The sequence below is a fragment of the Syngnathoides biaculeatus genome, chromosome 3 (assembly GCF_019802595.1).
Source record: "Syngnathoides biaculeatus isolate LvHL_M chromosome 3, ASM1980259v1, whole genome shotgun sequence".
In the NCBI taxonomy this organism is placed as follows: domain Eukaryota; kingdom Metazoa; phylum Chordata; class Actinopteri; order Syngnathiformes; family Syngnathidae; genus Syngnathoides; species Syngnathoides biaculeatus.
In genome coordinates, this window is record NC_084642.1 from 32073587 (window position 1) to 32093222 (window position 19636).

At 41.4% G+C, this 19636-nt stretch overlaps 1 protein-coding gene and 1 long non-coding RNA gene across 8 annotated transcripts in view; one reads left to right on the top strand and one right to left on the bottom strand.

Moving 5' to 3' along the window:
• Positions 1–3224, top strand: part of LOC133498491 (uncharacterized) — a 37134-nt gene extending 33910 nt beyond the window's left edge. The window contains exon 4 of the long non-coding RNA XR_009794333.1: positions 2772–3224. This is a non-coding gene — a long non-coding RNA (uncharacterized LOC133498491). The remainder of the gene's footprint in view (positions 1–2771) is intronic.
• map2k5 (mitogen-activated protein kinase kinase 5) overlaps positions 1–19636 on the bottom strand; it is a 122283-nt gene that overhangs the window by 72971 nt on the left and 29676 nt on the right. For all 7 annotated transcript variants that reach the window (XR_009794332.1, XM_061815415.1, XM_061815413.1 and 4 more), the window contains exons 9-10: positions 8073–8112; positions 3233–3301 (exon numbers count right to left, since the gene is read on the bottom strand). Coding sequence is in view for 6 of the 7 variants with exons in the window: in XM_061815415.1 (XP_061671399.1) it covers positions 3233–3301; positions 8073–8112 (109 nt within the window). In the remaining variant the exon portion in view is untranslated. The remainder of the gene's footprint in view (positions 1–3232; positions 3302–8072; positions 8113–19636) is intronic.

Consider the following 19636-nt stretch of genomic DNA (forward strand, 5'->3'; position numbering starts at 1 on the left):
AGGCTGAGGAGTGTGATCCCCGACAGTTGGAACACAACATCCGGTCCTCCTTAAATAAGGGGACCACCACCTGAGTCTGCCAATCCAAAGGCACTGTCCCTGATGTCCACACAATGTTGCAGAGGCATGTCAACTAGGACAGCCCAAAACATCCAGAGCCTTTAGGCAGTCCGGGCAAATCTCAGCCACCCCCAGGGCCTTGCCACAGAGGATCTTTTTCGGTGACCTCAACCCCACACATATAAGAGCCTGCCTAGAGAACCCTCTCTGCTTCCTTATGGGAAGGTGTGTCACTGGAATTAAGCAGGTCTTCAAAGTATTCTCCCCACCGACTCACAACATCCCGAGGTGAGGTCAGCAGTGCCCCAGCCCCACTAAACACAGTGCACCGCTTCCCCCTCCTGAGATGCTGTATGGTGAACCAGATTTCCTTGAGGGTGTCTTGAAGTTGTTCTCCATGGGCTCACCAAACTCCTCCCAGGCCTGGGTTTTTGCCACCAAAGCTGCATTCCGCTTGGCCATCAGGTGCCTATCAGCTCCCTCGGGAGTTCCACAGGTCAGAAATGCCTGATAGGACTCCTTCTTCAGTTTGACACCATCCCTCACTGTTGGGGTCCACCAACGTGTTTGGGGATTGCCAACACAACAGGCACCGACCACCTTACAGCCACAGCTCTGGTCAGCTGCCTCAGCACTGGAGGCGTGGAACATCGTCCACTCGGACTCAATGTTCCCCCGCCTCCCCCGGAACATGAACAAAGTTCTTTCGGAGGTGGGAGTTGAAATTCCTTCTGACACTAATAATAATAATAATGATAATACTAAGGAAAATCTAGTAATAACTACAGATACTAGGCATGGAGACACATCACTCCATCAATTTATATGATGAGGTGGATGGGGCATTTGATTGGGAGGCCTCCTGGACATTAGTTGTAGCAATAGTAGTTGGGGACTTACAGCCATGCTACCCTGAGGACGCCCAATATTGTCAGATCTCGGAAGCTAAGCGGGTTTGGCCCTGTTTAGTATTGGATGGGAGACCGTGTGGGAATACCAGGTGCTGTAAGCTTCCCTTCCCGGCTAAATGCAGAGGGTTGCGTCAAGGAGGGCATCCGGCATAAAAACGGTGCCAAACAAATATGCGTTCATCTAAGATGACACACTGTGGCAACCCCTGATGGGACAAGCCGAAAGGAAAAGAAGAAGAAGGAGAGTCTGCCAGCCATTCGTAGCACATCCTCACAATACCTTTGGGCCTGGCAGGTTGGACCAGCATCTTGCCCCACCATCGGAACAAACTCACCATGAGGTAGTGATCAGTTGACAGCGCTGGTCTTCTCTTCACCCAAGTCTCCAAGACATATGGCCACAAATAAGTTGACATGACCACAAATTCGATCATTGAACTGCGACCTAGTATGTCCCGGTGCCAAGTGCACGTGTGGACACTCTTATGTCTGAACATGGTGTTCGTATGGACAATCCGTGATAAACACAGAAGTCCAGTAGCAGAACACCACTTTCGTTCTGATCAGGGGTAAGGGGGGGGGGGGCATTCTTCCCAATCACGTCCTCCCAGGTCCCACTGTCATTTCCCAAGTGGGCAATTCCCCGAGCAGAATGATGGAGTCCACGGAAGGACTTCAAAAAGGATGGGTGGTCTGAATTGCTGTTTGGTGAAAAGGCACAAACAACAGTCAGGACCCGTCCCCCACCGGGGTGAACCCCAACTTACAGACGTCGAGCCGGGGGCCAATAAGTATGCCTACACACACTTCTCACCATGGGCAACTCCAGAGTGGAACAGAGTCCAGCCCCTCTCGAGAAGCTGGCTCCAGAGCCCAAACGGTGCGTAGAGGCGAGTTGGACTATTTCTCATAAACTATGAGGTAAATTAGTCCCCCACCACTATTTTCTTTTTAAATAGCTCTATACACGTGTCATTTGGAACCCACAAAGCTCTTGTCCTCTGCACCTGCACAAACCCTTTTTCACAAAAAAAAACGGGTCTTTTGGAAATGTGTTAAAAGTGACTCCATCCTCCCGAGTATTAGAGCAAAATCCAGAAACACAAGCCAGCATTTTGGCAAAAGTGCAGAAGAAAACAGGTAATTTCTCGCCCATACAAGAGGTAAATATACTCGATCCTGCAGCTGAAGTTTATCTGCCAAATACGTCACTTCCAGCTTCTTCTTCTTCAACCCCATACAGTCCAGAGATTTTTTATGGCACGAGAGGTAACAAAAAAAAAATAAAAAAAACTCAGTATACAGCAACATTCTGACATGCTGTGAAGAAACCGGCTGATTTTTTGGGGGCTAACAACATTTTTCAGTTTTTGGTGTCAGTGGCACTTTAAGGCCTAAATGATAAGCAGTGAACAGACAAGCCCAAAACTGCATGACGTGTGGCACGGTATGCGTTATTTAGCTTAGTACAGTTGACGATGAGCTTTTTGTATTTAAGGAGCTCATGGTTGAGTTTAAGTTTATTATCGTCCTCAAGAATAATGATTGGTGAGTCTAAGTGGTATTTTTTTTTTAATTTCATTTACTTGCTCAGAGAGGGTTAGCAGTGCGGCAATCGTGTTAGCTTGAGGAGGAATATAAACATCTGTGAGAATAAAAAAATGCAAACTCATGAGGCAAGCAGAATGGCTTACAGTGTGTGCTGAGCTCTGAGACGTCAGTGAATGATTTTTTTTTTTAATTGATATAGAAGCTTTTTGTTTTTCCCAATAACTTTATGACACGGTCTGCCAAGCAAAGATGAAAACTGGAAAGCATTACGGCGCTATCAGGGACAAGTTTCCAAAGTCAAGTCTCCATAATGCACAGGGCGGTGAACATCAGACATCTTTACTCGTCTTGATCAGAAGATGAAGCTTGTCGGTTTTGTCTTTGTCATGTATTCAAGTGAAAATGGGTTGAAAAGGATTTCAAAATTAATGTACGGTTTTCCATATTTTCTTTATTTTACATAATGTCCCAACTACATTTGAATTGGGGTTTGTAAAAGACAACAGTCTGAGTGACCTCAATCTCTTAAACAGTAGACCATGTACATGTGCTTTTAGTTTAGATAATACCAATGCAAAAATGAATGTGTAAAAATTTCATGCTAAATAATAAATTTTTTCCTTTTATTACTTTGGAATAAATGTAACAAAAAAAAATCTGGCTTTGTACATTGACCTCAAATTGTTTAATAAACTGTCTTACAAACTGACCTTGTAAAGAATTTCTAATTCCGACATTATCTGCTTCTGTAGCTCCACAGTGATGTCAAGAGGAATAACCTGTTAGAACAAAACAAAATAGAAAATACCATGACCAGGGACATATTGCTTTTTTTCCCCCCATAATTTAAAAGTTGTCATGTGTCTTGTTAACATCTCTCTCATTCCATACTTCTGTTAAAATTCTCATAGTATCAAGTACTGTAGCACACTTCAGACATATTTTTGTCTTCTTGAAATTGGTCTACTTTGTTTCTCATTCAAGAAGCAACCTGCTCATTCCACTCTATCTACAGTGGATTGAAAAGGTGTTTGCCCCAGTCCAGCCATCCTGATTTCTTTTTTCTTTTTTTTTGCATGTTTGGCAAACTAAAACGTTTATTAAACAGATTTAAACATTACTCAAAGAGAACGCAAGTAAACACTATGTTTATTTGAATAAACGTTTTTATTATTAAGGGAGAAAAAAACTCACATGACCCCTGAGGGAAAAGATGATTACCCGCTAAACCTAATGACTGGCTGGGCTACGCTTAGCAGCAACAACTGCAATCAAGCATTTGCGACAACTTGCAATAAGTGAATCTATTACAACGTTGTGGTGGAATTTTGGGTGGACAGGCCGTCCATAGACCCAACCATTTGTATATACAGCATTTAAGAGGCCAATGCTTCAAATTATCTTTTGCATAAAATGTATCGAAAGGAAAAAAAAAATCCATCCATTTTGTCTACCCCGTTTCCTCTCTCGGGTCACGGGTGTGATGAAGCCTATACCGGCTATCTTTGGGCAAGAGGTGGGGTACACCAATGAAATGGTCGCCAGCCACTCGCGCAGCACACATGAACAACCATTTGCATTCATATTCACACCTATGGGAAATTTTGAGTCTTCAATCGACCTACGAGGCATGTTTTTGGGATGTGGGAGAAAACTGGAGTATCTGGAGAAAACCCAGAGAGAGAGAAAGAGAACAGGCAAACACCACACAGGCAAGGCCAGGATTTGAACATTAGTCCTCAGAGGTGTGAGGCAGATGTGCTAACCACTCTTCAACATCCTTCAAGCAAATAATAATACTAAGTAAGTTTCTTTCGGCTTGTCCCTTTCGGGGTCGCCACAGCGTGTCATCTCAGATGAACGCACATATATGTTTGGCACAATTTTTACGCCGGATGCCCTTCCTGACGCAACCCTTCTCAGGGAGTGGAGGCCCCAGTGGGATACGAACCCACAACCCCTGGTTTACCAAACCAGTGCTACGGGGCCTCGCAAATAATAATACTGATTAATTAAAAATAAAGGAGTTGCTCCTAATTGTTGGGTTTGACCATCAAACTTAAAACAGCTATTCTGAAAGGGATTCAACCTAGATTCAATAATTAGTTTGATCACACTAGTGATAAAATCAAGCCAATCAAAAACCCTATTGTTTTGAGGTAATTCTAGGGCTGCAAAATTATGCCTTAAAAAATCTCTTAATTCTTTTGATCCATCCATTCATTTTCTTAGCCGCTTATCCTCACAAGGGTCGCAGGGAGTGCTGGAGCCTATCCCACCTGTCAATGGGCAGGAGGCGGGGTACACCCTGAACTGGTTGCCAACCAATCGCAGGGCACATTGAGACAAACCGTGTCCAAATAATGCTGCATGTTTTTGGGACGTGGGAGGAAACCAGAGTGCCCGGAGAAAACCCACACAGGCACAGGGAGAACATGCAAACTCCACACAGGCGGATCCGGGATTGAACCCGGGACCTCAGAACTGTGAGGCCAACGCTTTACCAGCTGAGCCACTGTGCCTAATTATTTTGATCAATACTCCAGTAACTCGAGTTATATATATCTTTTTTCTCAATATTTCATTGTCAAATAATCAAAATAATAATTTTTATTAAATCAGCAATTGGCTGGCAACCAGTTCAGGGTGTACGCCTCATGTCCGAAGTTACAGTGCCGTGAAAACATATTTGCAATATTCCGGATTTCTTTTTTTTTTTTTTGGACATCTATCAAACACAATGTTTTCAAATCATCATACCAATTTTAATATCACTTTGAGACAACCCAAGGATATACAAAATGAATAATAATAATGAAGCATTTGTGATAATTGGTGATTAGACTTTCATATTGTGCCTTTCAAAATTGTTTCATTGCTTGAGTTTAAGGGCACAAACTGATGATCAGACGTTCCCCTTGAGGAATTTCTGGTGCACAGCATTGTTTCATCGATTGGAGCAAGTTGTCTTGGTCCTGAGGCAGCAAACCCACCACTGCCAATCACACTGAAACCACCATGCTTCGCTGTTGTTTTCCAGACTGACGGATTTCAATCACTTTTTCTCTCATTTCTTTTTGAATTTCTTTGGATCGTGGCATAACACAGTGGCTCTTGAGATCTTGTATCCTACTTCACATTCTCTGACAGATGCCATTTAAGTGATTTCTTAATTGCCAAGTATGGTGCTAATCAGGTTTGGGTGTACCTTGTGAAATTGAACTCACCTTTCCCAAATTTGTGGAGAGTCTGAGTGACTACTCAATTTAATTATTTCATATTTGTGCCTTAATAAATGGAATTGTCATTTGAAAACTGCATTTTGTATTTCCTTGGGTTGTCTCTGAGTGATGTTAAAGGAAGACTTTATCGAAAGTAATAGGAATAGGAGGACACATTAAAAGTTAGTAGATGAGGGTTCTGTGTTTCTTTTAATGCCAGAGTTATCCGCAGATTTCACCGAGAAACATCTCTAAATTGGAAAAATATTATCGAAATTCCTCTCTCGCTCAGACATTCCAATGAGCCTGGCTGAAAAACTGACAGCCAATCAGCATTTGCCACGCCTGCAGTGCTTGCTGTTCTAACCCCCCATTGCTCGTGGATACATTTCACCGAACAGAGAACGTCCACTATCTGGCATTTTGTGGCCGATTTTTGTGAAAAATTAATGACAAACAAACAAAACAAAAGTAGCAAGACATACAATGTTCAAGCCTGAGTGCTTGAGCCAGAATATATACAGCTGCCAGTTGACTTAATAGTAACTGGGAAGCGTTGTGTTCTGAGAGCCAGCAAAGCGAGTATCAAAGCGAAATGATACTGTGTTGTTACTATACCGACATTGAGAAATAAAAATAACAATGTACAATGTTCAACTGTTTGAGCCAGAACACACACAAGTGGAAGTCGGCGTGTTGGGAGGAGCGTGGTGCTGACGACGAAAAATAATAGTCCCGTGAAATGGACCGTGGAGATTTGATGCTTTTTTGAGGAGTTGGTTTAGATGATAGCAGGTGGCCAGATTTTTTTTAACACCAAGTTGTACTTTTCAAGCAGAAAAGCTACTCACGATCCAGCGGCGGTGGGGTCGGGGAGCGCACGCGCAGATTGCCGTAAATAGTAACCAGCAATGCTGTTAATAGTAACCATGAAGAGTTGTGTTTTGAGAACCAGCAAAGCAAGTATCAAAGCGAGTTGATGCTCCATGTTATTACTATACCGAGGATTGAGCAAACTAAATGAAAATAACAATGTACAATGTTCAAGCATTTGAGCCAGAACACACACAGGCGGAATTCGACGTGTTGGGAGGGATGTGGCGCTGACGACGAACAATAACAGTCCCATGAAATGGACCGCGGAGATTTTATGCTTTTCTGAGGAGTTGGTTTAGATGTAGAGAAGACGTAGCAGGTGGCCAATTTTTTTTTTTTCTAACACCAAGTTGTACTTTTCAAGCAGCAAAGTTTCTCGCGATCAACCGGCAGCGGGGGTGAGAGGTGGCCTGTTGCACGCGCGGCTCGACGTAAATAGTAACCGGGAAGTGTTACACGTATACATCCATCTATCCATTTTCTTAGCCGCACGATGGTCGAAGGTGTCCTGGAGCCTATCCCAGCTGTCAACAGGCAGGAGGCAGGTTACACACATACAGACACGGGGAGAACATGCAAACTCCACACACGGAGGACCGGGATTGAACAGCTGCCCTACCCTCATAACGTAGGTTGTTGCTTTACCGTACCAGCATGAGAGGCTATAACTTAGCGGCTAATAACCAGTAATGATTAAATGGGTGCAAATTTCCCCGCTGATGAATGAGCCTCAACTGTGACAGGCACAGCTTTATCTTGTCAGGTTAACCCCAAGTGAGGTTAAAGAAGGATAAATTTGGGTGCGTTTTATCAGTTTTGGTGCAGAACAAGTCGGCATCTTGGCTTAGCTAGAACGAATGGTCTGTAATGCTAAGCACCAGGGACGTCAGGGGCGGGAGCAAGGATGTTTCTTTTGGTTTGACTCTGAAAGCTGGCAGATTTTGCTTGGATTTCTAATATGTTCTTTATTTTTTACTTTTTTTTTTCAATTACTGTATAAAATATATGTAATAATAATATTACTTCACATTGGAGGGTTTATTGTGCATATGAATTCTGAGGAGAGTCTTCCTTTAAAATTGGCTTGATAATTTGAAACCTTTGTGTGTGATGGATATGGGAAAAAAAATGAAATCAGGAAGGGGCAAATACCTTTTAACAGCACTAGCTAGAATAGGCTCCAGCACTCCCACAACCCTTGCAAGGATAAAAATAAATAAATGTCTCATAACTCCAGTTATAATTGAATTCCTTGAACTTTTTTCTCAATATTTCATTGTCAGTGTAATTTTCATTTCCAAAGTGAACTCTGTCGATCCTTCAGTTTAGTGGGAAGAGGTGGAGCTAGAGAAGATATACGTACTATATAGAGTAAAACCCTTCAATTTGACAGTACTTCTCAAATATGGAAATTTCAACTGAGAAAAGAAAATGTTATGAATAATAGTCTCACCTTGACAGCTAAAACACGCTTGCCGAGTAGATGATATGCTCTAGAAGGACAAAAAAACTGCATGTCAAATAAACAATTTATTCTTTCTTTTAAAGGGCTATTGTAAATATGAAACCAATATTGATAGTAAGAGCCTATGAAACTCCATGAGAAAAAAACATGAGGTTGGTCAAGTTGGCCAGAATGAGGGAAGTTCCAGATAGTCCTGAGTTTTTAGTGCCAAGAGAACTGAAGAAGCACATCCCTATTATTATTTTATCCTCCAAGTCCTTAATGCCAGACAGCAGAGCTTCTTACACTGGTTCAAGCTTAGTATACCCGTAACAATACACAAAGACCTCTCACCACATATTTGTCAAGAATGATTATGGCCCAACAGCATTGCTGGTGTTGAGAGATGATGTAAGTCACACTGTGACGTGGTTTACTTGATCGTGATACCTGCCTTTTCACCTGTCGGTGAGTATTCTGAGCAGAATGTGCAGAGTGGAAGGTGTGATTATACTGACGGAGACTGGACTATCACGTTATCTATCATGTTCCTTGGGTGGACACAAATAGTCCCAGCTCTTTATCAATATCACCAGAGCAACATAAGGCATTCACCAAAAGTATTGAGGTAAATTCATTTTCTCAATTGAAAATGAGGTGAATCAACATTTAGCTATTATGCTGAACAAAAATGGAATAGTGTCATGCTCCTGGCATCCTCTCCAGGCTGGGTGTGGTCAGCCAATTAGTCGGCACAGACCTGCACCTGGTTTGGGCTGAGTACACCCGGTACTTATAGGACACGGGGGACAACTAGTCCGGCGCCAGAGCTTCATGTCCCGTTCCAGCACTCTCGTATCCCTGATCGACAACCTCTGTGTACCGACCTTCGCCTGTTCTCCGACTCACCACATAAGCCTGACTCCCTCGACACTTCTGCCTGCTTTGAACGTTCTCCTGTATATCTGACCTCCCGTGTACCAACCCTCGCCTGTCCCCGGACCATCCAAGTAAGCCTGCCTCTTCTGTTACTGCTGCTCTTACGGACTGACTTGCTGATCATCTTGCACTGTAGGCTGTTTTTAATTGTACTTTTATTTTTTGTTTTTATATTTATTATTTGTTGTTATTTTTATCTTTTTGTATTGCTTCCCCCTTGTGTTAAATGTTTTATTCTTTGTAGTCAAATGCTTTTAATGATGTAAAGCATATTGAGTTACTTTGTGGATGAAATGTGCTATATAAATAAATTTGTTTTGTTTTGCCTCAATTGTTCCACTTCACACTGTGAATGTTTGAAGTCACTAGATGTCCATTATTTCACACATAAATCAATGTGGAATAGCCAAATAGGACATGACATTGACTTCATGAATACACGTTTTACACATATTTGCCCTTAAAAATTTCTTGAGCTTCAAGTGTCATGTTCTTGCCAAAGAGCATTTCACGAAAGGCTAATGTCCTTGTTTTCCCGTTGATGTCTTGATGTTCTAAACAATATCAGCAAAGCATGACTGCTGCCTCGTAATTAAAACAAAGATGTTAATTGAGGCAAGATCGCAGGAGAAGAAACGTTAATGCTGATTGAGCAAGTTGTGGAAGCCTAAAAAGCTATCAGACTACCTGGAGTCCTCCCATTGTACTAGCTTGAGTCACCAATGAAGTGGTTGAGTGCACCAGAATCTCTGTGTAAACATGTTATAAGAAATCCACTTCTATGTCTGGTCAGTACCGTCAATAGACAGACACATTGAGTACACCTGTACGATGATGATTTCAATGCATGAGCTATGTGAAATAATATTGTTATTGTTATTATTTCTTGACTGACTTTGGTTGTATTGTAGCGGCGTAAAACTACTGCCTCACATCGAGATTTGAATTTTTGACAACTGAACAAAATATTAGACACAACAGCTCTCAAAATAACATGTATTGTTAAATTAATTCAATACAACAGTTTCAATCAAAACTCAACATTATTGACTTAACTGCAAAGGCACTATGAGGGACAACTTACAGTATGTATTGGATATCATTATAGTGTGCAAGTGGTCAGTCGTCCTGGCCAACCTCCTAAACTACTCAGCCAAGCTCCCCAATTTGGGTGGGGGTTTGATAGTAATTGTTCAGCCAGTCATGAAATTAAAATCATTTTTTTTCATGCAGTTATACTGTGGTCCATAGAGCACTACTTGTTTTTAATCAATCTTTAATTTTTCACATATGTTTGAACATGATATAGATTATCATTTCAGTATTTGAGGGAATTAAGATAGACAACACACACTGCAGTGTACACCTTGTGCCAGAATCAGACTACAAAATTTATTGACCTGATTTGAAAGTATGTTTGGTCTTAACACAAACTCTTAGAAACAGAAATTATCTTGAATTATGATTGGCAAAAAAATTAAAAAAAACTGCAGAATATGGTTAAGGTATAAACTACACACGACATCTTTAAACACGTTATAAGGGCATTTTATGAAGATAAATGTTTGGTATTGCTTGGTTAAAGAAGACTGGCCTTGACCATCTCAGGGCTGAGCATTGCTATATAACTTACAGTGACAGGCCTGTGATAACGGGAGAGATGTGAACAAGGTTACATAGCCACCCCACATTACTTTTCCCTGATGTGACCCCAGTAAATGTGCCTGTCTGGATCTTATTTACACACTAGCTCCTCTGTAATAAAAGCTTCATCATGCAGTATTCAAACGCTCTTTCCCAATGTGTCTCAAGTTCGGGCTATATGTTAGGAAGACTGGCCTTCTGGATCAGGATTAATGGAATACTTTTACACTGCCTTGTGGTTGATGGGCCACAATTCTCTCTACCTAACAGTTATTACGGGTTCACTTACGACATATGTAGAAGTCAAATACTAAACACAAATGGTGCAAGAACAAAATGCATTCAGACATAAGTTCCTTCAGAAGACTTAAGAATAATCAGAGCAACATATATTAGGAAATAAAATTATTGGATCTATGAATTTTATGGTTCTTCTTAGATTCTATGAAAGAATTCAAGATTGTGCTTCCAAAGAAGTATTATGTTTAAATGCCACAGAGTTATGGTCCAAGTGTGTGGCAATTAACATCTGAGAGAGAAAAAAATGTTTTGATTGTTGTTATTGGGAAATTAGTTACACAAGGGTAATATAATGTAGTTGCTCACGCCAAATTCCAATGAAAGAATTTGTTTCATGTACTGTAATTTCTCAGGTATAATGCGCACCCATCTATAATATGCACACCCAAAATTAACCTAAAAATCCTGGAAAACCTATGTATGCAACATTTTTAGAATACATGATTTTGCTTCTACCCATACGACCAAAACAAAGTATTCTGTGTTTTGTTAATTTTTTTAAACAATTATTCTGAAGTTAACCAGTTTATTTTACCATGCAATAATTTATTTGTATTTAATTGCTCTTATTATGCAATTCACACGAAAGAAGGAGAAAAGGATCTCTCCAGGTTGGCCAGACAGAGGGATAGAGACGGGAAGGATGTGCAGCAGGTAAGGGTGATTAAGGATAGAGATGGAAATGTGTTGACTGGTGCCAGTAGTGTGCTAAATAGATGGAAAGAATACTTTGAGAAGTTGATGAATGAAGAAAATGAGAGAGAAGGAAGAGTTGAAGAGGCAAGAGTGAAGGACCAGGAAGTGGAAATGATTACTAAGGGGGAAGTCAGAAAGGCACTACAAAGGATGAAAAATGGAAAGGCAGTTGATCCTGATGACATACCGGTAGAGGTATGGAAGCAATTTGGAGGGATGGCTGTAGAGTTTTTGACCAACTTATTCAACAGAATACTAGCGGGCGAAAAGATGCCTGAAGAATGGTGGAAAAGTGTTCTAGTTCCCATTTTTAAGAACAAAGGGGATGTTCAGAGTAGTGGGAACTATCGAGGAATAAAGTTGATGAGCCACACAATGAAGTTATGGGAAAGAGTAGTGGAGGCTAGACTCAGGACAGAAGTAAGTATCTGCGAACAACAGTATGGTTTCATGCCTAGAAAGAGTACCACAGATGCATTATTTGACTTGAGGATGGTAGTGGAAAAGTACAGAGAAGGTCAGAAGGAGCTACATTGTGTCGTTGTGGATCTAGAGAAAGCCCATGACAGAGTACCAAGAGAGGAACTGTGGTACTGCATGCGTAATTCTGGTGTGGCAGAGAAGTATGTTAAAATAGTACAGGACATGTATGATAGCAGCAGAACATTGGTGAGGTGTGCCTTAGGTGTGACAGAGGAATTTAAGGTGGAGGTGGGAATGCATCAGGGATCAGCTCTGAGCCCCTTCCTGTTTGCAGTGGTAATGGATAGGCTGACAGATGAGGTTAGACTGGAATCCCCTTGGACCATGATGTTCGCAGATGATATTGTGATATGCAGTGAAAACAGGGAGCATGCAGAGGAACAGTTAGAAAGATGGAGACATGCACTGGAAAGGAGAGGAATGAAGATTAGCTGAAGTAAAACAGAATATATGTGCGTTAATGAGAAAAGTGGAGGGGGAAGAGTGAGGCTACAGGGAGAAGAGATAGCGAGGGTGGACGACTTCAAATATTTAGGTTCAACAATCCAGAGCAATGGTGAGTGTGGTCAGGAAGTGAAGAAACGGGACCAAGCAGGTTGGAACAGCTGGCAAAAGGTGTCTGGTGTGTTATGTGACAGAAGAATCTCTGCTAGGATGAAGGGCAAAGTTTACAAAACAGTGGTGAGGCCATGATGTACGGATTAGAGACGGTGGCACTGAAGAAACAACAGGAAGCAGAACTGGAGGTGGCAGAAATGAAGATGTTGAGGTACTCGCTCGGAGTGAGCAGGTTGGATAGGATTAGAAATGACCTCATTAGAGGGACAGCCAACGTTGGATGTTTTGGAGACAAGATTCGAGAGAGCAGACTTCAATGGTTTGGACATGTTCAGAGGCGAGAGAGTGAGTATATTGGTAGAAGGATGCTGAGGATGGAGCTCCCAGGCAAAAGAGCGAGAGGAAGACCAAAGAGAAGGCTTATGGATGTGGTGAGGGAAGACATGAGGGCAGTTGGGGTTAGAGAGGAAGATGCAGGAGATAAGCTAAAATGACAAAAGATGACACGCAGTGGCGACCCCTAACAGGACAAGCCGAAAGGAAAAGAAGGATGCAATTCACAACCCTACTTTTACCTAGTAAGTAAGTAAGTAATCAGTTCAAGATTTGGTCAGCCTTTTGCCCGAAGTCAGCTGGGGTACGCTCCAGGACTGCCATGACTCTTGTGAGGATGACTGGCTTGAAAAATGGATGAATGGAGAAAACATACAGTTGTGCTCATATTTACCCTGGCTGAATTTTAGGATGGGTACATTTCTTTCAAGAAAACATGAAGGAGTAGGAAAAGACTGATCTGATTCAAATTAAACTGAAAGGTCAAGTGTCATCGCTATAAACATTCTACAATAGATATTGAAATGAAAAATACATCTAACATTATTCACTTCAATGTCTATATGAAAAAATAAATATGAGCTGAGAGTCTGTCATCCTGCGCAAAGTTGCAGAAGTGTCAATCGACATCCAAGTGATCGCCATATTGACTGTATCTACTGTCCGTGACGTCACCTGGGACATTCACCATTGATAACACGCTGTGGCCCCTACTATGGGACACGCCCCTTTAGACATGGAAGCTCTTTTTGAAGAAGCGAACATCTCACAATTGAGTGAAGTGTCCGGGGCAATATTACCCCATTGTTACGACCCATATTTAGATGATATGAGAGACAGATTACGTGGTCCCCCCCAAACTATTATTTTTTTTAGTAGCTATAAACACACCTCCCTGTCATTTGGAACCCACAAAGCTCTCGTCCTTTGCACCCATGCAATCCAGTTTTCACGACAAACCGAGTCTCTTGCAAACTTATGAAGGGTAAATCCATCCTCCCGAGTGTTCAAGCAATGTCCAGAAATACAACGAGCCGGCATTTTGGCTAACACGAAGGAACAATAAACTATCTTCCCGCAGGTAAAACTAATAGAAAGAAACGAGTCCGCTTGAGCGCGCTACTGCTTCCGTCACTTCCTGCTTCTTGTTGAAAAAAAAAAAAAAAAATCAGTCAAGAGGATTTTCATGGCGGGAGTTACAAAAAGCCATATATGTCAAAATCATGTTTTGTGGTGAAAAAACTGATGGGTCCATACCGACTGCTGGGTTTTTTTTCATTAATAACACTAAAATCATCCATTTCATTACACTTGACCTTTAAAAACCTATGAGAAAAATATTATCATCAAACAAAACATAACCAGAAAGAAATTATTGATAGTTGTTCAGTCACTAGTCGTATAAAATAAAATAAACAAACAAATAAATAAATAAATAAATGCACAAATTCTGCCCAGGTATGTAAACTAATATGCATTCAGTGAAGAAAATAAGTATTTGAACACACTGCTATATTGCAAGTTCTCCCACTTACAAATCATGGAGGGTCTGAAATTTTAATGGTAGGTGCATATCCACTGTGAGAGAGATAATCTAAAAAGAAAAATCCAAAAATCACAATGTATGATTTTATAATGATTTATTTGTGTGACACAGCTGAAAATAAGGATTTCAACACCTGTCTATCACCTAGAATTCTGAACCTCAAAGACCTGTTAGTCTGCCTTTAAAAGTCCACCTCCACTCCATGTGTTATCCTGAATCAGATGCACCTGTGTGAGGTTGTTGGCTGCATAAAGACACCTGTCCACCCCATACAATCAGTAACATTGAAATTCGGGTCATCCGATTTTTCTTTTAAGATTATCTCTTTCACAGTGGACATGCACCTACGATGAAAATTTCAGACCCTCCATGATTTATAAGTGGGAGAACTTGCAATATAGCAGGGTGTTCAAATACATATTTTCTTCACTGTATTTATGTGACTATACAATGTCATATTCTTTTTATTTTTAATCTATACCTAACGATAATGCGCTCTATTGACTTTTTGAAAATATTTTTGGAAAATTCTGCGCATCGTACATGAGAAATAACAGTATACAACAGCATTTCGCACTTAACACGCTAGTAAAATTATTATTCATGTGTGAATTCAAAAAGTAACCAAAAATTCAAACTCTGACACCGCTCATACTGTACAGGGACCGAACAGCCCATATTATGGGGTTAACCCCATACACCCGAAGAATCCCACACAGAACTCCCAGAGGGACACGGTCCACAAAACAAGTAGACTGGTTGGATAAACTCCCATGCAACCTTGAGGATCCTGCCAAGGGTGTAGAGCTGGTCCAGTGTTCCACATCCAGGACGAAAACCACATTGCTCCTCCTGAATCTGAGATTCAACTTCCCGACGGACCCTCCTCCCCAGAACCCCTGAATAGACCTTACCAGGGAGGCTGAGGACTGTGATCCCCTTGTAGTAGGAACACACCCTGCGGTCCCCCTTCCTAACAAGTGTGACCACCACCCCAGTCTGCCAATCCAGAGGCACTGTTCCCAATCTCCACACGATGTTGCAGAGGAGTTGCAACCAGGATAGCCCCACAACATCCAGAGCCTTTCGGAACTCCAGGCGAATCTCATCAACCCCTGGGGCCAGACCAATTCGGTGACCTCAACCTCAGAGATAGACTAAGCTGCCTCAGAGAATGCAGACGCTGCTTCCTCGTGCAAAGGCGTGTCTGTAAAATTGAGGAGGTCTTTGAAGTATTCTCCCCACCAACTCACAACATCCCATGATACATAACTGGATGAGCCAACATTTTCTTCACCTAATCTACAAGAAAACAGACTTGTTTTTAGCAATAAAGAGGATTGCTGTTCATAAATACCTGAAGTTACTATCTTTAAAAACCAAAGACCAAGTCCGAAACCTTCGTGTTCTGACAGATTCTGACATTATTTTCAACAGTCTTATCGCATCAATTACTAAAACTGCCATTTACTATCTGAAAAACAAAACCAGAGTGAAGGGTTGCATGTGTCAAGCAGATCGGGAGAAGCTCATCCATGCTTTTATCTCAAGTAGACTTGACTATAGTAATGGTCTTCTGACTAGACTCCCCAAAAAGAGCATTCAAAAGGTTTAGCTCATTCAGAATGTTGCAGCTTGGGTTCTGACCAGACCAAAGAAGTCAGAGGATATAACTCCAATTCTAAAGCTTTACATTGGCTCGAGGTCAGTTTCAAAATAGATTTTAAAATTGTGCTACTGGTCTATAAATCACTAAATGGTATAGGCCCTGAGTACAAGAAAGATGCTTTTGAAATACAAACTCAGTAGGGGGCTCTGGAATCAACAGTCAGGTCAAACAGTAGAGCGCACAGAGTCCAAAGCAAACAAGGTGAAGCAGCATTTAGCAATTATGCTACACACAAATGGAATAAGTTGCAAAGAGAAGTAATGTCAGCCCCAAGTGTGAACGTTTTTAAATCCCGGTTCTCAACTATTTTTCCATTTCCACTTTTCAATGATATTGCTTGCACTGCAAGCTGTTTTATATTTTGTATTTTATTTTCATTTGTTCCCCCAGTTTTAAATGTTATATTTCTTTGTACTTAAATGCTTTTAATCATGTAAAGCACATTGGCTTACATTGTGCATGAAATACGCTGTACAAATAAATTAGCTTTTCATTGACTTTTGAGAAGGAAAAATGTTACATTACACATGAGAAATTACAGCAATGTAGAATTGTTTGTACTTTAATTTTTTTTCCCTTTCGTGTATTAAATTAAAGCTGCAAATTATAGATTTCACCACCAACTTATACTGACGAATGCATTTTCCTTTTTTTTTTTTTTCCATTTTCCAAACCGCTTATCCTCACAAAGGTCATGGGAGTGCTGGAGCCTATCCCAGGTAAGTTTGGGCAAAAGGCGGACTACACTCTGAAGTGGTGGCCAGTCACTCGCAGGACACATAGACACAATCCCTTTGCGGGAATTGATCCTGCGCTGCTATATAGTTCTCAGGCTTTTTAATTTGTTTGGCCAAATGAGATGGTCCACTTTTTAAAATGATCTAAAATGTAATAAGATGACATTTTATTCGTAGTTTGTCTCCCTTGAATGTGTGCTCCAGTGCTCTTGAATACAATGAGGGTTGATAAAAAAAAAAAAAAAAAAAGAGGTTTCGAGGTGTCTTTTGAGGCATAGCGTCAACAAAACCATTAAATCAGTCAAGAAAGAAACAATATCACTGAGGTACAAGGTAAACCGCAATTAACCAGAGAGGCTGGAGCATTGATCATAAATAACATCTAATCAATGTGGTAACAAAACAAAATCAATAGGGAAACGTAGAGGCTTTAAGAAAAGTGTAAAAGTAGATGTCGCCACTGTCACAGCCCTGAAGTGTTGGTTTTTATTCCACTTCTGTATTTAAAAGTCGACGAGACTGTATGTACGTCCTTGAAATTTACCTGATCAGCCACATTGTCACTTAAATTGGTGAATGAGATTGGCCAGTGAGCATGCCTTAAAAAAAAAGGCAGACACTGAAATGAATGTTCAGGTCAGTTAAGGTGTTAGTAACATCCAATTGAGTCAGAAATATTCTAAAAGAATGCCTTACTATTTGTATCATTGTGAGACTGAGAACTGTTGATCTTGATTTGAAGCCAAACAGTATGAAATGATGTATTGAACAATTAGTTGATTGTCCCAGACTAGTCTAACAAATAATTATATCTGCTTGATTGCTGAGTAAGAGTGCCAAGTTGGGAGTATTTTACATTTATGTGTGATTTGTCACCCATTTTCACAGGCCAAATTGTAGACCAGATTTAAGACAATGGGTGTGGTCTTCTCAACTTTCTGTCCGTTAGACATGCGCCCTGATTATTTAAAGCTTAACTTTGCCTTCTTTTTCTCTTGCTTTTAGGCCCTATGCCTTTCCTGGCTAAACACTTTTCAGTTACAGGGTGGCTTTGGCCAACCCTTACTCTATCCCCTTTGTCCTGTATTGCCACCTGTCCAATCAAAGAAGCCAGCGAAGTAGGTTCAATCCTTTTTTCCAAGCCTTGATCTGTTGGGAGAGCACCAGAAAACCACTCCTGGCACTCATAAAAGTGCCACCTGCAGTTGAGCACAAGAGCGGGGCCCTGAACAAGTTCAAATGGCAGGAAAAGTTCAGCGCGCACCCCAATGGGACAACAAATTTCTTTTTCCATTTTTTAGTTTTTGTGCAAAATATCTTCAATTAAAACCTGCATCATTTACTCCTGTTACCAAGATGGCGCTAATCCGTGTGGATGTCTCAGTTACGTGTCTCAGTTACAATGTAGACTGGAGAGAGGATACAGATTGTTGTTTCCATCGATCGTCCTTGCAAATGGACAATTCCTATCCAACAAAATGGATGACCTTCATCTTTTAACAAATGCCTAAAGACCTTCCACCGCCCTGTGCTTTGTGAGGCTGTTCCCGATGGTCCTGTATTGCTTACGGGCTTCCATCTACACCGGGCAGACCACATCACGGATTTATCATGGAAAACAAAAAGGTGGCAGGATATGGTTATATAGCCACAAAAATTGTGCAGTGACGTCACAGAGCTCAGCAGATACTGCAACCCATATTTAGAGTTGCTGTTTTTTAACTGTTTTCTTCTTTTCCTTTCAGCTTGTCCCATTAGGTGTCGCCACAACGTGTCATCTTTTTCCATTTAAGCCTATCCCACTGTCCCACTGTCCTCATGTCCTCCCACACATCAACCTTTTCTTTGGTCTTCCTCTCGCTCTTTTGCCTGGCAGCTCTATCCTTAGCACCCTTCTACCAATATACTCACTCTCTCGCCTCTGAACATGTCGAAACCATCGAAGTCTGCTCTCTCTAACCTTGTCTCCAAAACATCCAACTTTGGCTGTCCCTCTAATGAGCTCATTTCTAATCCTATCCAACCTGTTCACTCCACAACAAGAACCTCAGCATCTTCATTTATGGTACCTCCAGTTCTGCTTCCTGTTGTTTCTTCAGTGCCACCATCTCTAATCCGTACATCATGGCCAGCCTCACCAGTGTTTTATAAACTTTACCCTTCAGCCTAGCAGAAACTCTTCTGTCACAAAGAACACCAGACACCTTCCACCAACTGCTCCACCCCGCTTGGACCTGTTTCTTTATTTCCTTACCACACTCTCCATTTCTCTATATTGTTGACCCCAAGTATTTGAAGTCATCCACCCTCGCTATCTCTTCTCCCTGTAGCCTCACTCTTCCCCCTCTACTTTTCTCATTCACGCACATATATTCTGTTTTACTTCGGCTAATCTTCATTCCTCTCCTTTCCAGTGCGTGCCTCCATCTTTCTAATTGTTTCTCCGCCTGCATGCTCCCTGCTTTCACTGCAGATTCACAATATCATCTGCGGACATCAGAGTCCAAGGGGCTTCTAGTCTTACCTCATCTGTCAGCCTATCCATTATTACCGCAAACAGGAAAGGCTCAGCGCGGATCCCTGATGCAGTCCCACCTCCACCTTAAATACTTCTGCCCTCATACATGTCCTGTACTAATCTAACATATTTCTCCGCCACACCAGACTT